Source organism: Emiliania huxleyi, assembly GCF_000372725.1.
Source record: "Emiliania huxleyi CCMP1516 chromosome Unknown EMIHUscaffold_118, whole genome shotgun sequence".
NCBI lineage: Eukaryota > Haptophyta > Isochrysidales > Noelaerhabdaceae > Emiliania > Emiliania huxleyi.
In genome coordinates, this window is record NW_005201412.1 from 284405 (window position 1) to 306301 (window position 21897).

A 21897-nucleotide genomic window follows, 5' to 3' on the forward strand; every position below is an offset into this window, starting at 1 on the left:
ACCCGGCGACGAGAAAACCGAATGCGAGAGGAAAGCAAGAGCCCGCAAGCCGCCAGAACGATCCCGCAGACCACCCCAGCCGAAAGGGGAGGGCCCCGGCGCACAAGGCGCCCAAGAGCACGAGCCACGGCCAGAGGAAGGCGGCCGGGCACACAGAGACGAGCCACAGGAAGGAACAACAAAGGGCACAGAGGCGGGTGGTGGGGTCGGGACGAGCGGAGCCGCGGCCGCAAGCGATGCCACGGGGAGGGCGGAGAGCGCCGCCCGCGGGGAGTGCTGCGGTGACGGACGGGAGTGCTGCGGCGAGCGAGCGTTGCAGCGAAGGAGTGCGGCGCACCGCCTTAGCCTTCTTGGCAGGCGCAGCCTCGAAGTCGTCGTCGCCCGCTTTCTGTGGTGGCGAGGGGAGAGGAGGCGTCAGGCGTGGTCCGGTCACACGGCCGCGCGGCGCGACGGCTGCGAGTCACAGACCCTTCTCGGTTTCGACGCACCACTGCCACCAGCCTTGGCGGATTTTCCAAGCTTCTTGAGCCAGGCCTGCGCGTCGTCGTCCTCCAGCATCCCGCGCTTCAGCAGCCACTCCGCCGCCATCGCGCTGTCGGGCCGCTGCTGCATCAGCGTCTCATAGAAGATCTTGAGCGCCGGCCCGTCAGGTGTGGTCTCATCAAAGTCGATGGTCTGGCCAATCTTCTCGAAAGTCTTCTTTGGCGGCATGGCGGCGCGGTGTGTGTGAGAGTGGCTGTGTCCTCGAGCGGGAGAGCCGGTGCAGAAGAGGAGTGCGAGAGGGGAGCGCGGGCTTGCTCTGCAGGTATGGCGCGAGAGCGACGGCGAGCGCCCAGCGCTCTGCAAAAAGATTTTTCGAGGGCATGCGCAGCTGAGAGACGGCTAGCACGAGGGACCAAAATACGCGGAGAGGAGAGCGGATGCGACGGTGTATCGGATATGCAACGGTGGCATAAAGTGAATGATACACCGTCGCAGCGGAGTTACGCAGAAAGGCGAGAGAAGCAGCGGGAGCAAGAGATCGGCAGACGACAGCGGCGTCTCAGAACGAGGCCGAGGAGAGCGATGAGTCAGGGGAAGAGACAGCAGGAGAGAGAGAGAACGACGAGAGTGGGAAGAATGCGAGGTGGCATGAAGGTCGCTGCAAGAATTGGTGATAAACTGCGGAGAGAGATAGGAAGTGGTACTTGTAGTATAGTAGGGTGAGAATTACCTCGAGTAGACGCCCGAGGGTGGGCGACGGCTAACACCACACTTCTCCCCTAAAATCCCTGTGTGGTGGCGGCGTGCCGTCCTCCCATCCCTCCCTTTGGGTTGCCTGTTTTATTTATTTCTTTTTGAGACGGCTAGCACCACACTCCTCCTTAAAATCCCTGTGTGGTGGCGGCGTGCCGTCCTCCCATCCCTCCCTTGGCGCTTGGGTTGTCTGTTTTCTTTCTTTCTTTCAGAGACGGCAAAGGAGCGCAAATCAAGATGGGAAAAGACAGCGAGCCGCTCCGATCCGGGAAGCGAGCCCTGAATGTGAGAAAGCAGCGCCACATCGACACACGACAGGCTCGAAGACGCGACAGAGGAAGAAGCGACAAGCGAGAGAACAGGACGACGGGCCAGGAGAGATCCCTGGTCTGGACGATTCTTTTCGCGGTATCCGCGGCGGGATATGGCGGGATATGGCGGGATACGGTCAGATATGGAGAGATACATCAAGATACCGCGAAAGAATCGTCCAGACAAGGGCTGGAGGGAGAACGACGAGAGTGGGACGACCGCGAGGTGGCCATGAAGGTTGCCGTGCGAGAACCGGCAGGAGACTGCGACGAGAGATAGGGCGAGTCAGATGGCCACATGGGCAAACAGGGGGGCGGCTAGCAACACACCCCTTTCCATGAAATTCCTGTGTGGTCAGGTGGCGGCGTGCCGTCCTCCCCTGTCCCCTCCCTCCCTTGCTGTTTGGCCGCCCCAGTAGCCCCATTTTCAATCGGGGCCGTGGTTTCGTGGCAAAACTCGTCACAGGCTTGGCGCCAAAGCAGATTTCACGGCGTTCGAGAGACGGGTGGTTCAAACCGGCCGGATCACACCTCCCACGCTCTATTCGCTCGTTGGTTGGGTCAGGGGGGATAAATTAGTGCGATCGATGAATGTGATTAAAGCGTCTCGAGCGTCTCGAGTCACAGCGGCTCAAGAGAATCTCTCTTTTAGCGGCTCAAAGCTGTCTCGGGCCGCCTCCCGCCTGCGGAGAGAGATTTTTGAAACCCCCAACAAGAAATCACGACTCGCTCTCTTTTATGTCCCACCATGCAGAGCGCATCTCTCACTCTCTCTGTTGTGCGAGGCGTGAACCGCGCCATTCGCTCTCACCTGGCAACCCTGTCTGCACGTCTCGCGCGCGCGTGGACAGGGCGTGAAGATCTGTTTCCCACCAACCTTTAAGTGCCAGGGCTCCAGGCCCCAAATGATGTGTGAGTGTAGAGTTGTTTGGTATTCTAAAAATCTAGACTCTCAAAAATCTCGACTCTTCGCCTGCGGTCGCTCGGCCGGAGCTTCTTTCTCGGTCGGTCGGAGCGTGGAGGTGTGCGTGCAATCGGGTTAGGGCAGCGAGGGTGAGAGTGCATCACTGATGCTTAGCGAATAATGAGGAATATTCTAAAACAGGCACTTCACCAAGATGAGTGTGTGTCTGGGGTGTGCAGGTGTAGTTTATTTTTGCTTGGCCGTACGAGAGAGAGAGATTTTTAGCAATACCAAACAACTTTTGTTTGCCGTACGTCATGCTGAAATTCTGCAAAAACCTGGCCGGCCCCTGCCCAGCCCCTTCCTACCTAGCTACGAACCTTCCTACCTACCTACCTTACTTATGGGAAACTAAAAAAGAAATCACTGGATGGGTGAAGGTGCGGTATACTATACCAACAAAGTGATGGCTGGTGGTACTCTCCTGCAACCACAGTCCTTCCTGTGCATGGCAGGCCACTCTCAAGCCCTACAAGCACCAGATCACCCACTTGGGGAGGGCTGAATCCGGTTTTTGAAAATTCCGGCGTGAAAGTGGTGGAATACATGTCCCACCGACAGCGTCTGATCCCACACGTAAATTAGACTGAGTGTCTTCTTCGTTCCTCGCTCGGTCCAAGCGGCTCACGCGAGAGCGGCGGGAAAGTCGCCGCGCAGCAGGCACCTCCGCCTCCGCCTCCACCTCCGCCTCCACCTCCGCCTCCACCTCCGCCTCCGCCTCCACCTCCGGGTCCGCCTCCGCCTCCACCTCCGCCTCCGCCTCCACCTCCGGGTCCGCCTCCGCCTCCACCTCCGCCTCCGCCTCCGCCTCCGGGTCCGCCTCCGCCGCCGCCAGCAGCTCGGCCGCCGCCGGCACTTTCGCCGCAAGCTGCTCTGCTGCCGGTGACGGCTCGCAAAGTCGCGGCGAGAGTGAGGCGGAGGAGCGGGAGCGGGAGGAGGAGGAGGAGCGAGAGCGGCTGGAGGCCGAGGAAGAGGAGGAGCGGGAGCGGGAGGAGGAGGAGGAGCGAGAGCGGCTGGAGGCCGAGGAAGAGGAGGAGCGGGAGCGGGAGGAGGAGGAGGAGCGAGAGCGGCTGGAGGCCGAGGAAGAGGAGGAGCGGGAGCGGGAGGAGGAGGAGGAGCGAGAGCGGCTGGAGGCCGAGGAAGAGGAGGAGCGGGAGCGGGAGGAGGAGGAGGAGCGAGAGCGGCTGGAGGCCGAGGAAGAGGAGGAGCGGGAGCGGGAGGAGGAGGAGGAGCGAGAGCGGCTGCAGGCCGAGGCGGAGGAGGAAGGCGGCGAGGAGTGGTGACTTCGCCGGTTCACTCTAGTGATGACCCGTCAGCCTGACGTCAGCGTCGTGGAGCGGGTTCCGCGCCACACACACCGCGGCTCTGTCTATGTGTGCGATGGCCGCGTCGCGCGTAGCATGTGCGATCATGCAGAGCGTCTGTCGAGACCACACGTGACACGAGAGCGAGACCGCTACCCCACAATAAAGCCGTAACACTCACACACACCACACATACGTCACACACACCGCGCAAAACGAGCTCTCGAGACATAAATCATAGTCTGAGACAACGTCACAACGGCAGACGGTGGTGTCTGTGCTAATTTCAAATTATGGTCTCGACATATATAAACCCGTGACTGGGCTGGTTTTTACATTTTAGGCATTGTGGGGTTGGCACTCCCATCGACCCTCATGACCTCCTGCGGTCTCTGAGATGGACACCAGTGGGTGTGGGACCACAGGCAGGATACACTCGAAGGCTGGGTAAGCAGTAGAGGTCGATGCTCGACGCGTCCCACATGGTCTGTGTCGCTGTCGGCACGCTGTCGACAGGACGTCGAGCGACACCGGTGGCAGTGCCACCCAGGAGTGGTCGGGCGGTCTCCCGTCATGAAAGAGCCACCATGTGATCCGTATGATGGTTCCTGACAACCGCCTAAGTCAACTTTCGTCACAGTTCCCGCTCTGAGAGGAGCTGCGGGTCAGTTCGACAGCTGGAGCTGTGTCGCCGGCGTGCGGCGGCCTGCCTCCGGAGGTGCCTCTGAGGTGGACATTTTTTGGTCACCGTGAGAGAACGCGTTCGAATTTTCACTCCGGAACTTCAACTTCGCACGCGCACCGGCCAGGGCTACAATAGTGCCAGTGAGGCGGAGGCGCGAGTCGGAAGGCCGATTCGTTAAGTGTTCCCGTCATTTTCCTACCCGGGTACAATGCTGTGAACCCAGCCACGTAGCAGAGCAGGGACGGGCTTAGAAGTGCAGGGGGGGTACGGCTTTACCCATACACACATAGGTAACTCAAACTGAAAAGGAGCCATCCGGCGATAGGCCAAATAGGGCAGTACACAAATTCATCAACAAATCACACGTGGGTTCTGAAGGAGGAGGCAGAGTTCTGATATTGTGTGGCTGAAGGAGCAAAAGACAGAGGCCAGCGCGCCGCCGAGCGAGGCGCGCACGCGGTTAGCAGATATCACGCTTGAGCGCGGTGGCGAGCCACGGCATGTCGCCGACCTGACGGAGAAGGGGGCGGGGTTGGAGTTGAGCTGATCGCGGCTGGCGGTCCCCGGGGCGTGGCCGCCTCTGCGATGAGCTTTTTGTCGAGGAGGAGCTGCGCGAGCTCCTGGTTCTTCGGGCAGAGGATCTTGTGGATCTTCTCGGCGAGGTCGGCGGGAGCCTGCTCGCAGGCGGCGGGAAAGGTAAGGGCGGCGGCGGCTAGGGAGAGAGAACATGCACATGCGTGGGCGGCACCTCGGCGATGTACGTCCTCCCATTCTCGTGGACGTGGCCGTCGGAGCCGACGCCCTTCGCGGCCGGCGACGACTTGAAGATGAGGTCGTTGTGCACCTGGGAGAGGGAGGGCGAGGAGGGAGAAGGGGGGAGGGGGGAGGGAGTGGGGGAGGGGGCACACACGCACGAGGACGACGTCGCATCTGTGTGTGTGTGTGTGTGTGTGTGTGTGTGTGTGTGTGTGTGTGTGTGTGTGTGTGTGTGTGTGTGTGTGTGTGTGTGTGTGAGTGAGTGAGTGAGTGAGTGAGAGGAGGGCATGGGAATGGGAGAGCCGGCAGGAGAGGGCGCAGGCTCGTCGCGCGCCTCTGCGCCGCTGTCGCTCAGCCCCATGAAGCGCGCAAAGCGGCCCATCGTGTCCTTCATATCGCCCGCCTCCTTGAGCCTCTCGGACGGGATCACCAGCAGCTGCTCCGCCGGGTACACCTGCCGGCAAGGGTGCGGGCAGAGGGCATATGAGGGCCTGGGGTCAGGGCTGGGGCACACCTGCTGCCGTGGGCGGCTCCGCACGCCGTCGCGGCGAGGCGCGGAAGAGGGAGGAGAGGGGGGCCAAATGGGGAGGGGGGCGTGAGGGGCGAGGAGGGCCGCGCCTTGAGCCACTTGGCGAGGTGCTCCGAGTACATCGACCGGTAGAGGAAGAGCGCGCCTTCCATCAGCGCGTACAGCTTCGCCTGCTCGAGCCCCTGCACGCCGAGGCAGGACCCAAGCTCCTCGAAGGCGCCTAGGCGCGTCAGCCTCACAAAGGCTCACCCCGCGGGCCGCGGGTGGCCTAGCCGTGCGGCCCGAGGCGCACCGGGCTTGGCGCACTCGCCCAGCCGCCTCTCTTCGTCGCTGATGGCGGCGCTCAGCTTGTCGACAAAGTCGCGCCGCAAGCAGTCGTGGTCGAGCCCCTTCTTGTCGACAGAGCACTCGTTCCAAACCTTGACGGCGGCGGCGCGCTGCTTGGGCGCCACGTTGTTCTCGTTGATGACCCGCATCGAGGTGACGCCGTTGTAGCAGTCGGTGCGCGACCAGGTGAGCTTGCCGCAGATCTCGACCTGCCACTTCATGTTGAAGGAGGAGACGAGTCGCGCGACGGGCTCGCGCAGCAGCACCTGGACAAGGCCGAGCCAGGGCTCGAGGACGGTGCTGCGAGCAGCTGCGAGGCGGGCTCGTCCAGCCGCGCCACGATACGTGCGCTCGGCAGCAGCATCGCCGCCCGCTCCGCCGCCTTAGGGTAGTCGAGGTACGTCGCGCTCACCTCGCCGCGCAGCTTGGTTTCTTCGGCGCACTCGCCCAGCCGGTCGCCCGAGCCGTCGAAGCGCTGCTGGTAGGTGAGCGGGCCCTGCCGGAACTGGTCGTCCCACGAAAAGTAGTGGATCTCCTTCTCGCCGCTGTTGACGCGGACGGCGTCGTGCCAGCCCGACTTGAGCAGAAAGTGGAAGGAGGAGGTGCCGCCCTTCTGCGTGCCGATGACGAGGAAGGAGGGCAGGCAGCGCGTCATCCGCTGGTGGCGCTGGTAGAGCTCCGAGCCCGCGCTCGCCCGCACGAGGTGCGTGTCCATCGTCAGGTGGCGCAAGCCGAGCAGCGAGAGCACCTGCGCGGCAGAGATGAGCCGAGATGAGCCGAGATGAGCCGAGGTGCAGCCAGCCGAGAACAGCACCTCGCCGCGGAGCCGGGCACGCACTCGGCGACGCCTCGGCCAATCTCGGGGCGACGATCTCGGGGCGAACTCGGCCGAGAGCTCGGCGCGATCCTCCGCCCTTCTACGCGCGCATGCTGGCGCCTGGTCGTCGCCAGAGGTGTCCAGGAGGTGTCCAGGAGGTGTCCAGTGTCTCGGAAGTGTCGGGGCGTCTGCGCCTGGTCGTCGCCAAAGGTGTACGCCTCGATGAAGGCGTTCTGGCACTTGCGCACGCCGCCGTCGTGCCACGAGCCGTTCTCCGAGTGGCCGCGGCACATCTGGCAGCCGGCGTACTGCACCACGAAGGGGATGGCGTCGTTGCCCCACACGGGCAGCGCCAGCTTTGGCTTGCCCGGCACCCACTTCTTGGCATAGTCCATCCAGTTGCCGTTGAGCGTAAAGTTGCGCTCGAGCTGCACGCGATCCTTCCACCTCTCCGCCTATACATGTATACGTGTATCACGCGATCCTTCCGCCTCTCCGCCTGCGGCGGCCAGGCGAGGTGGGTCGGGGCGCTGCCCTGGCCCCCTGGGCCATCGCCTCGCCCCTCACCCCCCCCCCCGCCCCTCATCCCCCCCCCCCCGCCCCCCGCCCCTCTACCCCCGGCGGCCCCGCCTGCGAGTGCAGCACCCACGTCAGCGCGCCCTGCTCGGCGATCCGCCCCTTGTTCCCAATCTGCCTCCGGATGCTCGGCGTCGCGAGCGCGGCCACCTCCGCCATCAGCTGGCGGGACCACTCGCACTTGCGGAGCAGGAAGACGCCCGTGTTGAGGCCCTGGATGTCGTTGGCGCGGTAGACTCTCTGCGGGTCGCCCCAGATGACGAGGTTGATGCCTGCGCCAGCCGCGTGCGCCGCGTGAGCCGGTCGGGGCTTCAGGGCGGGTCGTGTCGCTCTCCTCTGGCGACGGCAAGGCGGCGGGGAGGGGGAGAGGGAAGGGGGGGGGGGGGGGGGCGCCGTCACGGTCGTACTGCTCGAGGGGCATCGTGAAGTTCATGTCTGTGAAGATTGCGTCGTCGTCCATCCAGAGCAGCCACTCCACGCCTTGCGTCACCTGCGGGGCAGGCGCCTCCTCTCGACGCACCGCTGCGAGGAGCCGCACCCCGCCTCCCGACGCACCGGCGACTCCGGGTGCATCAGGACGTACAGGAGCGGGATCTTGTTCCACGCGGCCTGCGAGGAGCCTCCGGGAGGGGTGAGCTGCCTCCCCGCGGGCAGGGCCGGGAGGGCGGCCCGGCCAGAGGCAAGAGGCCAGTGGCCAGAGGCCAGAGGCCAGAGGCCAGAGGCGCCTCGAGGTCCCACGCCGACACGAGCTCGGTGCTCCACCAAGTCTTGTAGTCGTGCAGCGTCGCGTACCTGCAGCAGCGGTGTGGGAGTGAGACGGTCCAGTGTGAACACGGCCGAGGCAGCGGCGCACATCAGCTTGTTGCGCAGCGCGAGCTCCATGATCCAGTCGCCGCGCCTGTGGGAGGGGCTCCGAGCAGCTCCTGGGAGGGGCTCCAGGCGAGGACCAGGCAGAGCCCCTCGATGAGGCTCCGCCCGCCGCGCCGCGGAGTGAAAGGCAGCGGCTGCATCTCGGATGCATCTCGGCTGCATCTCGGCTGCATCTCGGCTGCATCTCGGCTGCATCTCGGCTGCATCTCGGCTGCATCTCGGCTGCATCTCGGCTGCATCTCGGCTGCATCTCCCACCGCGTCGTGCAGGGCAGCGGCTGGTTCGCAGTCACCATCATCACGCGCGCGCCTACGGCCGTCACGGGCGGGTCGGGCGCACCCCCCTCTGCTGCCTCGCGGCGGCTCTCTCCCTAGCACGCCGCTCGGCCCGCGAGGCGCCGGCATCGCACCCCCGGCCGGCAGGCCTCCGAGGGCCGCCGGGAGGGAGTAGTGACCGTGCAGGGTGGTGGAGTAGGTGGTGGAGCGGGTCATGCGGTGGTTGGTCGAGCGGACGTGGTAGATCATCGCGGGCAGGTAGAAGGAGAGGATCGTCAGCGTCACGATGAGGACCGTCGTCGAGTAGACGATCAGGCCGCACCGCATCGTCGGCTGGTTCCGGCTGCCTCGCGCCGCCTTGCCCTGCGGCTGGGAGGAGGCGCCGCCGCCGCCGCCGCCGTCGGAGTGGAAGCCGCGCAGCGCACGCACGATCTTGAAGATGTCTCCCACCACAAGGCCGGCCCGCTGCAGTGGCGAGCAGTGGCAGCGTGAGCGGTGCCCGCAGTGGCGGTGGTGGCTGCAACTGCTACGGACAGCTGCTACGGACAGCGGCGATGACCGTGGTGGCAGCGAGAGGTGGCGGTGGGGTAGAGGGCGGCGCTGCGGCGCATGAAAGGAAAGCAGGAAGACACAAGCAGCAGGCGTGTACACGCCTGCAGCATCGCCTCGACTCGGTGCTCCGGCTCGGCGATGAGGTCCGAAGCGCGGACGTGCGACTGAGAGAGCAGCCGGCGGATCTCGGAGCCGTCCACGCGTGCCTGCGATAGGATCCCGTCGAGAAGCAAACCCTCGTCGCACTCGGACTTCATCCCTCGCAAGGTGCCCGCCGACGAAGAAAAATTATTTTCAGGCCGGTCTGAGACCGCCAGTGGAGTTGGGAGTCCACCGTGCGCTGCGAGCCAGTCGTGTCCCTTGTCAGGAGCAGGAGAGCCCCACCTGTCCCCCTGATCGTCCTCCCCAAATCCTGCTCGTGCAGGTGTGGACCCTGTCCTCCTCCCCCATCCCTCGTTTGGGTTTGTCTGTCTGTCTGTCTTTCTTTTGCTACTGCGGGAGCTCGCAGGAGAGGTGACGAGTGAACTACAGGTAGTGGGGAAGGCAGCCTCGATTGCCATACAGACATGGGTGCGAAACAACGACAAGACCAAGAGAGAGAGATTTTAGCCCCCCGCTACCCGGTTGCACTCGTGCGACGTAGCGGGGGGCCACAACTACGTTTACGAAAACATAAGTAGTCCCGCGAGGTGTGAATTGGCCGCCCCAGTAGCCCCCATTTCCACTGGAAGCGCTTTTCGTGGCAAACCCAAAGTTGCGCTGCGCGCGAAGCCGCTTTTGAAAGCGCGAAACAATCTCGTCCTACCTCCCACCGGCCCCACCGGCTTTTCGTCGCCCATGCTCGGTCTCGACTTGAGTGCCGCTCGACTGGCCGATGAAGAGCGACCCGTACGACGCGCACTTGTCGTCCTCCCTCCTCGCCACATGACGGCCGCCCCCCGACACCGACAGTCGCGCTCCGCACGCCTTCGAGGTCAGCTGCGGCCGAGCGACGACCGGCTCGCCTCCGATCGCTGGGCGCGGTCACTCTCCGGCCCATCACCCACCTGCCGATCACCTGTCCGCCTCGCCGCGCGCGGGCCGCTCGCCTGCTCGCCACCGCCGCCGCGCGTCCCCGCGCCGCCACGCTTCCCTGCACCTGACCGCGCTCGAGCTGCGCAGACGGCGCGCTCTGGCAGACAGAGCAGCGGCCGCCCAGGCGGTCGCTGCTCCGCCCCGTCCGAATCCGTCCGCCCGCGCGTGCCGCTGCCGCCGCCGCCGCCGCCACCGCCGCCGCGTTTCCCCGCCGCCACGCGTCCCCGCACCTGACCGCGCTCGAGCTGCGCAGGCAGACGGCGTGAGAGTTGCTTTGTGTATGTGTATATGTCTATGTGGACAGCGACACTTATGTCACACTTGAGCCTCTATCTATGATTGTAGACCGGTACTCGGGTTTGGATGGTAGCGGGGGGCCCCGCCGGAGGCTGGTTACTGATTAGCCGTACAGCCGGGCAAAATGTACGTTAGGCAGTCGGGTGTGTACGTGACGGGGGGTGTCGGGGTGTCTGTGTCCACTAGCTCCGAGTAAGGGGGCGTTCTGAAGTTAAGGGGAAACCCGGTACACGGAGCCCTCTCGGAGACCCGTGTTTACTTCCCAACTTTTACTTTATGGCCCTTTCCCTGCGAACGCGCACCCCCAGGGCTAGGGCTTTCTTGCCCGCAACCCGATGCCAATCATCCGGCCCGCTGGGTGCGCTTCTTAGCTCCCCGGCCCTGGATGTGCGGTTGCTAACTGCACTCCAAGTGCTCCAAGTTTAGCAATACCAAACAACCTCTAACACTCACACGTCATTTGGGGCCTGGAGCCCTGTTCACGCGCGCGCGAGACGTGCAGACAGGGTTGCCAGGTGAGAGCGAATGGCGCGGTTCACGCCTCGCACAACAGAGAGAGAGATGCGCTCTGCATGGTGGGACATAAAAGAGAGCGAGTACTCGGGCGAGTAGGCCGTGCGGTCGACGCTGCCGCGCGCGACTTTGCGCGCGAGGCTGTTTTGTCAAGACCAAAAGGCCACGGGCAGAGGAGAGAGAGAAGAACATAGGATGGATAGGGCGCCTGTTCACGGCATGAAGAAAGAATGTACGCGCAAACAACGCAACTCCCTCGCACAACACTGGGCCGCACGGGACTGGCGCGCAGACAATTTTTTCTCGGAAATCGATTTCTTTTTTTAGGTTGAGGAGGAATCGTGCCGCAGCGTGGCCGGTTGAGCGCGAACAGGCAGGTCTGCAGGCAGGCAGGTCTGCAGCTAGGCGAAAGCAAAGCTGGCGAATGTACTTCCAGCCTGCTGTGGGAACAGCTGACGCAGTCTCGCCGAGGCTCGCCCCAGCACGGGTTGACTCGGCCAGATAAAAAAAACCCGGGAGCGTGGGAGTACCACCTCGCCAGGGCGAAAGATGCAAGATCGCGAGGCTCGTTCGCTCGTAGGCGGAGCATCACTCGACGCAGATCGCGGATCGCTCCGCAGAAGGCTCGCGCGACTCTCTCTCTGTCAGCGGGTCGAAGCGGGCGTTTTCCAAAAGCAACGACAAAATAACAACTCAGCGCGCTTCGCGATACCGCGAACGTCCGCCCCACTCAGGCCGCACCAATCGCGGCACAATGACAATCATGCGCCGGCCGACGGAGCTCTGCGAGGACAAGCTGGGCGCCCGCCTGCGGCACGTCTTCAGCCAGCACGACGGCAGCAGCGGCGCCGTCTCTGCCTCCGCGCTCGAGGAGGTACTGCAGCAGCTCGACCTGCCGCAGGCGTATGCCGCACGGCTGGTGCGACAGATTGACGTGGACGGCAGCGGCAGCGTCAGCTTCGAGGAGTTCCACACGTTCGTGCGCCGCCGGCTCAAGCAGCTGCACGCCGCCTTCAACGCCGTGGATCGCGAGCAGAGCGGAAGCATCCCCATCGGCTCGGTGCACGAGATGCTCGAGGCAATGCACCTGCAGCTCACCGCCGAGGACGAGGACGTGCTGGTCAGCCAGCTGCGTGCCGGCAGCAACCATGTGACCTTCGAGTCATTCCTCAAAGTGTTTGCGCTGCTTCAACCCATCGACCTACTCACCCTCTACGACAATGATGCAATCCTGCTTGAATTCGGCTCGCCGACCGACTTTGGCGGCTTGCTCCGGCGCAGCAGCAGGGGCAGCCTGACGCGCCGCGAGTCTCTCGCACTGCAGAAAGCCAAGGCTTCGCCCGCCTCGAACGTCCTCGCTGCGCGTCTCTTCCTCGGCGGTGTCGCCGCAACAGTGGCGCCTCTGATTTCTTGAGCCTCTCTCTCACTCGCTCTCCGACTCTCTCTCACACGCGCGCGCGCTCTCTCAGGCACAATTCGTTGTGCACCCCGTCGAGACGGTCAAGGTGCGGCTGCAGAACCAGGGCTCCTCCGGCGAGCGACGGTACACGGGCTTCGCGCAGGGCTTCCGGGTGGTCGTGGCGGACGAGGGGCTGCTCGCGCTGTACAAGGGTTGGTGGCCGGCGGCGGCGCGGGAGATGCTGTACTCGTCGCTGCGCTTTGGGCTGTACGCGCCGGTCAAGGGGCTGCTCGGAGCAGAGGACCCGCGCGACACCCCCTTCTGGAAGAAGCTCTTCGCTGGCGGCTTTGCAGGCGGGCTCGGCTCCGGGATTGCCAACCCGACTGATCTCGTCAAGATCAGGCAGCAGGCGGACGCGAGCGTCTCCAACCCCAAGAGCGTGATGGCGCACGCACGGGATATCTACCGCGCGGACGGCGTCCTCGGCTTCTGGAAGGGAGCTTCGACCACCATCGTGCGCGCCGTCGTGCTGGGCAGCACCAAGCTGGCGACCTACGACGAGGCGAAGGTGCAGCTCAAGGAGCGATTGGGCCTCGTCGGCCTAGCGCAGCAGGCGGGCGCCTCCTGCGCCGCCGGCTTTGCGTATTGCGTCACCACCTCGCCGGCCGACGTCGTGAGGACGCGTTTCATGTCGGCGCAGCAGGCGGCGGAGCAGACGGGCCAGCCGATGAAATACTCGGGGCCGCTCGACGTGGCGCGGCAGACGCTCGCAAAGGAGGGGCCGCTCGCTTTCTACAAGGGCTTCTTGCCCCAGTGGGCACGCGCGATGCCCTACTCGATGGTCCAATTTCTGGTGTGGGAGCAGCTGGCCAAGCTGGCTGGTCTTACGACGGTATAGGACCAGGAGGGTAAGCGTGCCGTCGGCCTTGTCACCGTCGTCGCCCGGGGAGTCTAACAATAGGACATGGAGCCGTGCGATGCCGGATCGCGTGCCCCCGATATCCCGATTTTTACACCCTGCCTCTCTCTCAAACACTGTGAATAAGTGGTAAAGTAGATCCTCAAGCCGTGTTGAGGGCAGATTGAGGTGGTCTCGCGCCGCGAGGAGTCGGCGGCCTCGCGCCGCGGGGGCCCGTCGCCGGTGTGGACCCCCGGCCGCGCGGGCCCCGCTCACCTGATCCTGAACACAGAGGTCCAGCTGCTCTTGGCGCGCTCGGGGCTGAGCGTGTAAGCAATCTATCGGCAAGGCGCGCGCCCGACGAGCCGACGAGAGCGGCCGGGAGCGTCGAGTCGCTCTCGTGTCTTGAGAGAAAATCTTGAATGTTGAAAAATAACGAAAGGACGCGGTGTGTGGTGTGTGGAGACGACCGTCGGTCTCGGTGAGCGAGAGGTCCGTCCCAGAGGTGTGTCTCTCTCCAACAGCGGACACAGCAACGCGGCGGCGCACACCAACCTTGGTGGCGTGTGTGAACTGATCTCTGGCCTACCCCCTCCCCCGGCGCGCGTCTGACTCTTCAATAGCGCAAATGACGACAGCGGCCAGCCCACGGCACCGCTTGCGCCGATAGCCGCAAACAGCAAAGCCTCCCAGCCGCCGCGGCGGCCGTGCAGCGCCCGATCCCTACGCTGCGCCTGGGCCCCCCTCTACTCGCGGAAGACGACAGGATACCCGTCGGGCTCCTTCCCCTCCTCCACCCCCTCCTCGCCGCACCCGGGCGACGAGACGACCAGCGCCTCGAGCCCGCCGGCCTGCTGCACGTCCGCCGCCGAGTAGACGTACCGCAGCTGCAGCACCGCCTCGTCGCCTAGACGCAGAGGCGGCCGCGGGCTCGCAATCGTGTCACGCTCGAGCGGGAGGCGGAGGGGGTGCCCTCGCCCGCCGCGGGGCCGCAGGGGCCGGTGGAAGGCAGCGCGGCCGCGTCTCCGAGGTGCACCGAGATAGAAGCCTCGTTCGGCAGGTTGGCTTGCCAGCGCAGCGTCTCGAGGCCGCGCCGCTGCCACCAGTCCTCGCTCGCCTTCCACGCGGTCACGTCGCAGCGCGCGGCGCAGAGCACGCCTCCCTCTCCCTCGCCCGCCTCGAAGAGCAGGAGCGGGTAGCCAGCCGGGTCTGCGACGGTCGCCTGCCGTCGCGGGTTCGGCGGGGCGTCGGGCGGGGCGCCGAGCTGCGCGCTCGGCGAGAGAGAGGGAGAGGGAGGGAGGGAGAGGAAGGGAGGGAGAAGCGGACATGGAGACGTGCCGATGCGCGGTCTGTGTGTGTCTCTCTCCGCCTCCCACCTGCGTCACAGCAGTGACCACGTCCACTCCCTCCTCCGGCTTCGAGGAGGGGCCGTGCTCAACGGTGGCGCTCTCGGAAAGCACGGTGCCGCCGTTCTCCCGCGCGGCCGCCACAGCGGCCGCCACGTTGCCCACCCGAGCAACCAGGCCGCGGTATCCGCCCTCTGCGCTGTAGCCAGCGGCGGCGCCATCGGCGCCGCCCTCCCGGAGCTCGAGCTGGAGGCTGCCGCCGCCGCCGAGGAGGTGGCGCGGCCGTCCGTCGTCGGTCGTGGCGTCCGCCGTCGCCACCAGCCCGAGCGTCGCCTCGTAGAAGGCTGCTGCCGACGCAGCATCGCCGACGCTCACCGCGACCCGCTCGAGAGCGGCGAGGCGCGGCGGCGTAGCGCGCGGCGTCGCGGTCGCGCCGTGGCGTTGACCGCCGAGTAGCACTAGCGCCGTGGCGGAGGGGCAGAGGAGCGCCATCATCACGACGGCCTGATCTCTTGCCGCGGGAGTGTGGCCAAGCGCGAGCTCTGCTGAGACAAAAGAATAACGGCAGCCGCCCTCAGCGGAGCTGGGAATAGGACCGCCGCGAGCGGCGCGGCGTGGAGCGGTTGAGCATCCCTCCGGGGGCCCCTCTGCGCCGGGGAGGCGTTGTTGGAGGCTAGGACGCAAGCGTCCGTCGCCCTTTTTCAAACTCGGGGCCCACTCCGCTACGCTCCGACCCGAATTTGGAGGGCCTAAAAGTTTAAGGTGTTGCTGCGCAAAAGGGGAAGACGCTCCACGCACAAAAACCGGGAATGTACGTAAGAGCCACATACATTGAGAGAGAGAGCTCGCTTCCGAGCTCTCACGCCGCGCGTAGGGCCCTTAGGGGCCTAGAGAACACACACCCCCTCTCTCTTTTCTCCCAGTAAGCTAAAAGTACGTACATTGAGAGAGAGATTGAAAAAGTATATGTATCAGTTCTTACGAACGTACTTCCTCTTAGGCGGACCCTCCCGATGCCAGGACGCATGCGGCCAACAACGCTATTCGTGCGGAAGAGCCACTGCAAGCGGACTGTGCCCCCTGAGCCAATGCGGCGGCGAATGGCAAAGCGCATACAAAAGTCGGGGTCGCAGAGAGCGTCGCGCAGCAGTTGAGCATGCTCGTCGGTCGCGTTGTTTAGGACGCCACGCCAATTATCTGCGCGCCCATCTGTTGCCTGGCATCCCCGGCGAATTCGTCGCTCGTGATCAGCTCCGCTGCCGCTCGGAGCAACCAGTGCCGTGTCGAGATGAAGCTCCGCGACGACGCCCGTGGACTGCACGCGCAGGGAGAGGCGCACGAGCTCCCGCACGGCAAGCGACTTCTCGGCATGCGCCGCCTGACGCCTGTCGGCATCCCATTCTTGCAAGCAAGCCATTTCTACCGACCGCGTATTTGGTCGACGGGACGGACGTTTTGGTACGTTTTGGCACCAGCTGAAGGCTTGCCCCCGCAAAAGCCCGTTGCCAACCCCTTTTTTGCCAGAGTATCGCGAATCAATTGGCCTCCGCTCAAGGTGTGAACATATTCGCTGCGGTCATTAAGAGCGCCACAAGCACACTCGTTTTTTTCTGTTTTGTTTTTTCTTTCTTACGGGACTGGCGCGCACTGGCACTAACACAGGTACACCACGGGAGCCGCCTAAGCGACTCCTCCTTGAAAAAATTTTAATGAATTTGCCTTCACCCGGGCACAACACTGAGAATATGCTGCCTCCCTGCGGATGCTGCCGGCGAGCCTGGCGGTCCGCTGTACTACAAGGAAGTGCTGACTCGATTTCTACTCGAATTCTTCTACCCCCACGACTCGGAACGCGAATGTGACAGGACCATCGGGTCCTTCAGCCTCCAAAGCGGGATCACCCGAGAGCAGCTGAGCCTGCCTCTGGAGCGGCCGCACATTGCTCGGTACCCCCCCTGCACATCTAAAGTCATCCCTGCTGCTAGGGGGGGGGGTCTGACCCCCCCAGCAGCAGAGCGCTGCTGCTGGGGGGGGGGTCCCGACCCCCCCAGCAGCAGAGCGCTGCTGCTGGGGGTGGCCGGTCTCCGAGTCCTGCTCCTCGCCCGAGTCCTCGTCCAAGTTCGAGTAGTCTTGTCCTCTTCGTCCTCTTCGTCGATCTCGTCGAGCCGGCTCCTGGCCCGACGCCCGTGACGCTGGGGCCGACTTGCTACGCGCGCTGCGACCCGGACCGCCACCTCTGCTGCCGCCTGTGCTACCCGTAGTCCTTGCCGGCGAGCGAGTGCCTTTTGCGGCGCTGTCGCCAGAGCGGGTGTCGCCACGGCCGTCTTCTGATCTGTTTTGTGGTCTGGTCTGGGGCTCTGCGCGCTGCGCTGCGCTGCACGTCTCGAGGCGCGCCGCAACACAGCCCGTTAAATGGGGTAATGGATGAACCAAGCATCCCCGATGGCCGGGGGGGTGTCCCATGGCCCCGGGGTGGCCGGGGGCACGCAGGGGGCGCCGCTACGGGCCGCTGCGGCGCCCATCCTTTCGAAGAATGCCATCCTGGAATATAGGTGAGACCGCACAGGGGAACGGGAGCGGGGACCGGGGAGCGCATGAGGGGGGCTGCGCAGGGTTCAGCCACATGACAGGGTCCCGGCATTCCCCTCCCGGATACGACAAAATTCCACGCTCACCGTGTTTTCTTTGAGCTTAGCCTTCGATGTTATGAAACAAAGCAAGGCGGACATGGCATGTCGCTCTCGGACAAAGAGTTTTCTTTTGGTATTTATCGACCTCGCCAGGTCGCTAAGCTTCTTGCGTGATGCTGTCCACTTTTGTCGCCTCCTCGCTCAGCCTGTCGGCGCCGATCGGCGTGAGCCGGGTCGCGCAGAGCCGCGTCGGCTGCACGCGCATGTCGGACGACGAGCCGTGGAACTCCAACGCCCAGTCCTCCACCACGCTCGACAAGAGCACGCTCGAGTGAGCACCACAGCCCGCACTACCCTCTGCCCCTCATGCCGCAGTCGGTGGGAGGGCGTAGACAGTGGCGGCACCGCCCCCACCGCCGCGCCTCCCGCTCACCAGCGGCGGCTCTCTCCACAGGGCTGCGTACGACGCGGCGATGAATGCGCCGGCGCCGGCCGCGGCGGGCGGCAAGCAGGACTTCCTGGAGGCGGAGCCGTACTGGGACCAGTCGACGATCCCGGTCAACACGTACAAGAACAAGGCGCCCTTTGTCGGCAAGATCGTCTCGACCAAGCGCATCGTCGGCCCCGAGGCGCCACCCGCCGCCGCCGCCACGCGCCCGGGAGAGGGACGGAGAGGGAGCTAGTGAAAGGGCCGTGGAGTCCGCCCTTGTCCGAGCCCCCGCGGCGCCGCCCTCCGCCCGGCAGGCGACGGGAGAGACGTGCGACGTCGTCATGTCGCACGGCGGCAAGATGCCGTACTGGGAGGGCCAGTCGTACGGCGTCATCCCGCCGGGCACCAACCCGAAGAACGGCAAGCCAAACTCGGTCCGCCTCTACTCGATCGCCTCCTCGCGGTACGGCGACGACATGACGGGCACGACGACGACCCTCTGCGTGCGGCGGGCAACCTACTGGTGCCCCGAGCTCAAGGCGCGGGGTGGAGGGGGGAGGGGGGGGCAAGGGAGGGAGGAGGGAGGGGGGAGGGGGTGGGCGGCGAGGGGGCGGCGGGCGGACGGAGCCGCTGGCTCACCGTGGCACCCCGTGCGCGTCTGTGCGCAGGCGGACGACCCCGCCAAGAAGGGCGTGTGCTCCAACTATCTGTGCGACTCCAAGCCGGGCGACGACGTCAAGCTGACCGGCCCGTCGGGCAAGGTGATGCTCATCCCGGAGAAGGACCCGAACGTCGACCTCATCATGGTCGCCACCGGCACCGGCATCGCGCCGTACCGCTCCTTCATCCGCCGCCTCTTCGTCGAGGAGACGCCCTTCGGCGAGGCGTACACCAAGGGGAGCGGGCTCGCCTGGCTCTTCCTCGGCGTCGCCAACAGCGACGCGCTGCTGTACGACGACGAGTGGCAGTCCGTCCTCAAGGCGCACCCCAAGAACTTCCGGCTGGACTACGCCCTCTCGCGCGAGCAGAAGAACAAGGACGGCGGCAAGATGTACATCCAGGACAAGGTCGCGGAGTACTCGGACGAGATCTTCACGCGGATGGACAACGGCGCGCACATGTACTTTTGCGGCCTCAAGGGCATGATGCCCGGCATCACCGAGATGCTCGAGGGCGTGTGCAAGGAGAAGGGGCTCAAGTGGGAGGACAAGCTGACGCAGTGGAAGAAGGCGGGGCAGTGGCACGTCGAGGTCTACTAGGCGGACGAGGCGACCCCCCTCACCCCCTGGACAGACCGCCGACCCCCGTACACTCTCGTCTCTCCGCCCCCTCTCCGCGCCTTTTCTCCTCCCCCCCCATCTCCGACGGGAGAGCGTCTCGCATTTGTGCGGCAGTTTATCTCCGGGTCTCTGCGGGTGTGTGGTTGTGGGGCGACAGCGAGAGCGATGATGATGTCTGTCGAAAAATACGATTGGGAAGCCGCGGAGAACGACGAAAAACCACCGGCGCCACACCGGGAGGCGGGAGCGGGGTCTCTCACGGGTCACGGGTCACCGGGGACCGGGGTCAGCGGCTCAGAGTTGCGAGCAGAGACGGCCCCTGACCGGTGGCGGCTGGCGCGGCGTCGGGGTGGGTCGTGCTAGTCACGGCTCACGGCGCGCGGGCAGTGGGGGCGGGCAGCCTGCAGTGGGGCGTGCTGCGGCACGTACCGGTACGACGTAGCGCAGAGCTCAGTGACTCTCCGCCCGCGGCGCCGGTGCGGCCCGTGCGGGCCCGCGGCAAGCCGCTGCCCGACACGCTGTGTGCGCTGGTCCGTGGTCGTCGAGCGGCTCGGCTGGCGTTCTCGCTATCGAGAGCCTCTCTCTCTCCTATAGGCCTCCTGCCCCGCCCGCCCTACTGGCTGCCGGGCTGCACCGACGCGATCGGGACGAGTCGGACGAGGCGTGGCTCGTACAGCTCCTGGTTGCGCATGTAGACGACGCCCCACAGCATCTGGCTGAGCCACAGCTGGGAGTACTCGTTGGGCACGCAGCTGCGTTGCGGGGTGCGGTGCGGGGTGGGGGTGTGGGGTGTGGCGCTCGCTGCACAGGCGGGAGGGCGAGGGGCGCTGAGCGAGAGAGAGGGGCGAGGGCTGGAGGCATCCGGGTCCTTCGGCGAGCGCGGGAGGGGCTAGCAGGGGAGGGGCTAGCAGGGGCGAGGCTAGCAGGGTTCGGGGGCGGGCAGGGGCGGGGGCGGGCAGGGGTCGGGGGCGGGCCGGGTTCGGGCAGGGTTCGGGGGCAGGCAGGGGCGGGGCGGGCAGGGGCGGGGGCGGTGCGGGGCCGGCGGGGAGAGGGCGCCGCACCGCCGGACAGAGACGGGCGGCGGCGGAGGCAGCACGCCCGCGAGGGAGGTGGCGCGCAGCATCCGCCGCACCTAATTAATTAGGGAGGGGGCCTGAATCACCTAACTAATTAGGGAGGGGGAGCGCAGCCTCCGCCGCACACCTCGCGAGCACTGGCGGTGCCCGCCGCTCTCGCGCCCGCCGTCCGCGCCTTCGGCTCCACGGCGTCCAGAAACAAAAAGATGGCCTGCAGCGGCAGCCGTGCCTTCCAGCCCTCTACCCACGCCGCCGTGGCCGCAAACGGCTCAGCAGCGGCTGCATCGGCGTTGCCGCCGCCCGTGTCGCCTCCGTCGGCCTCCCCCGCGGCGTCGCTGCTCGCCGGCCCGGCACCCTCCCCGCGGGTGCCGTCCGGCTCGAGGGGCTCCTCCGCCTCGGCCGGCGGCGGCGGCTGCAGGCTCGGCAGCGCTCGCAGCGGTGCGGCGGCGTGGAGGAGGGCGTGGAGGAGGGGCAGGTTGGCGGCGTGGTGGTAGAGCAGCGAGGAGGAGACGACGGCGAGGGCGGTGATGAGCAGCTCGGGCCGCGCCTCGCCCCCGAAGAGGTAGCTCGGCTGCGCGAGGTCGAGCAGCATCGCGGTGAGCAGCGCGGCCGCCTCGTCGGAGAGCATCTTGGTGTGCGGCGCCAGGTTGGCGAGCAGCGCGAGGGCGGCGGGGAGGAGGGGCTCGAGCCTCTCCTTGCCGGCGGAGACGAGCTCGGCCACGCTCGAGAAGAGGAGGTCTGCGATGGAGGGCCCGGTCGGGCGGCTGCCCGGCAGCGGCAGCGCGACGGGGCAGGGCAGGTTGACGATGGACGAGAAGCCCGGCTCGGCCGAGAGGAGGAGGAGGGAGAGGAGGGAGAGGTGCACCCACGAGTGATGCGCCACGGCGCCGTCGCCGCTCCAGACCACAACCCAGTAGACGAGGCAGAGGACGACCTCGGCCAGGTCCTCCTGCCGCTGCAGCAGCGCGAGGCGGAAGGCGGCGTTCCTCTCGAGAAAGCAGTGCAGCAGCAGCAGCAGCTCCTGCTGGCACTGCAGCGCCGCCTGCGCAGACGGCAGGTAGGTGCCCCGCGAGGCGAACCCGTTGCGCAGCAGCCGCCGGAAGCCAGCCACGAGAAACGCCAGCGTCTCTGGCCGCTGCAGCCCCACGAGCAAGCGGCTGATCCCGTCGTCTCGCCCTTCGCCCACGGCGGCGGCGCCTCCGCCGCCGCCTCCGCCGCCGCCCGCGCAGCCGCCCGCGCAGCCGCCCTCGCCGCCGCCCTCGCGCGCCAAGGCAGCCGGCGTGCGGGGCGAGAGCAGCACCATCAGCAGCTGCGACGCCGCGTGCACGACGCCGCGGTGCGAGTCTGGCAGCAGCGAGTGCGCGTACGGGATGCCGTAGCCGACGGGGTCGTACGAAAAGATGACCTGCGAGCCAGAGGGGGGCGGGGAGCTGTGAGTGGCGAGGCGTGCCGCGAGTCCGGGGCCTGGCTGCGCGGAGAGCGGACCGAGAGCAGCGCGCGGAAGAGCGCTTTGCCGAGCGGCGGCGGCGCGTTGACCGCCGCGAGCAGGGCGCGGTTCGGGGCGGCGGCCGAGCCCGCCCCGGCGAGCTGCTGCGGCGAGAGGAAGAGGGAGGCGGAGCAGGAGACGAGGAGCGCGCGCCTGGGCATGTCCCGGACGTGTCATGGACGGCGTCTCGTGACGGAGGCGGAGCAGCGGACGAGGAGCCGCGCGCATCGCCGCCTCGCGCGCCTCGTCGGTGGCGGCGGAGGATG

At 66.0% G+C, this 21897-nt stretch overlaps 5 protein-coding genes across 5 annotated transcripts in view; 2 read left to right on the forward strand and 3 right to left on the reverse strand.

The window, feature by feature from the left end:
- The window catches only part of EMIHUDRAFT_109378 (hypothetical protein), a gene marked incomplete at both ends in the record, with an annotated part of 10104 nt that extends 645 nt beyond the window's left edge, over positions 1–9459 (reverse strand). The window contains 17 exons of the mRNA XM_005790862.1: positions 338–388; positions 469–699; positions 3176–3387; positions 5012–5174; positions 5249–5344; positions 5415–5430; positions 5771–6005; positions 6078–6378; positions 6525–6860; positions 7178–7384; positions 7545–7777; positions 7905–7995; positions 8061–8114; positions 8252–8297; positions 8359–8428; positions 8830–9189; positions 9300–9459. Coding sequence (XP_005790919.1) covers positions 338–388; positions 469–699; positions 3176–3387; positions 5012–5174; positions 5249–5344; positions 5415–5430; positions 5771–6005; positions 6078–6378; positions 6525–6860; positions 7178–7384; positions 7545–7777; positions 7905–7995; positions 8061–8114; positions 8252–8297; positions 8359–8428; positions 8830–9189; positions 9300–9459 — 2862 coding nt within the window. The remainder of the gene's footprint in view (positions 1–337; positions 389–468; positions 700–3175; positions 3388–5011; positions 5175–5248; positions 5345–5414; positions 5431–5770; positions 6006–6077; positions 6379–6524; positions 6861–7177; positions 7385–7544; positions 7778–7904; positions 7996–8060; positions 8115–8251; positions 8298–8358; positions 8429–8829; positions 9190–9299) is intronic.
- Positions 9460–11840: 2381 nt separating this feature from the next.
- EMIHUDRAFT_224593 (mitochondrial carrier protein) lies at positions 11841–13383 on the forward strand (the record flags this gene model as incomplete). The annotated part of the gene is made up of 2 exons (XM_005790863.1): positions 11841–12479; positions 12556–13383. The coding sequence occupies 2 exons, from the start codon at positions 11841–11843 to the stop codon at positions 13381–13383; spliced, it is 1467 nt and encodes a 488-aa protein (XP_005790920.1).
- Positions 13384–14129: 746 nt separating this feature from the next.
- Positions 14130–15224, reverse strand: EMIHUDRAFT_224594 (hypothetical protein; the record flags this gene model as incomplete). Its single annotated transcript, XM_005790864.1, has 3 exons — positions 14130–14330; positions 14420–14605; positions 14760–15224. 3 exons carry the CDS (start codon positions 15222–15224, stop codon positions 14130–14132), a joined length of 852 nt encoding a protein of 283 aa, XP_005790921.1.
- Positions 15225–15451: 227 nt separating this feature from the next.
- EMIHUDRAFT_224595 (hypothetical protein) lies at positions 15452–16146 on the reverse strand (the record flags this gene model as incomplete). The annotated part of the gene is made up of 2 exons (XM_005790865.1): positions 15452–15478; positions 15736–16146. The coding sequence occupies 2 exons, from the start codon at positions 16144–16146 to the stop codon at positions 15452–15454; spliced, it is 438 nt and encodes a 145-aa protein (XP_005790922.1).
- A 1365-nt stretch (positions 16147–17511) lies between these two features.
- Positions 17512–20439, forward strand: EMIHUDRAFT_361737 (hypothetical protein). The gene is given in 8 exon segments (XM_005790866.1): positions 17512–17690; positions 17814–17988; positions 18104–18328; positions 18458–19259; positions 19274–19296; positions 19337–19821; positions 20131–20201; positions 20273–20439. 4 exon segments carry the CDS (start codon positions 17533–17535, stop codon positions 19046–19048), a joined length of 1149 nt encoding a protein of 382 aa, XP_005790923.1. The 5' UTR covers positions 17512–17532; the 3' UTR covers positions 19049–19259; positions 19274–19296; positions 19337–19821; positions 20131–20201; positions 20273–20439.
- The last annotated feature ends 1458 nt before the right edge of the window (positions 20440–21897 follow it).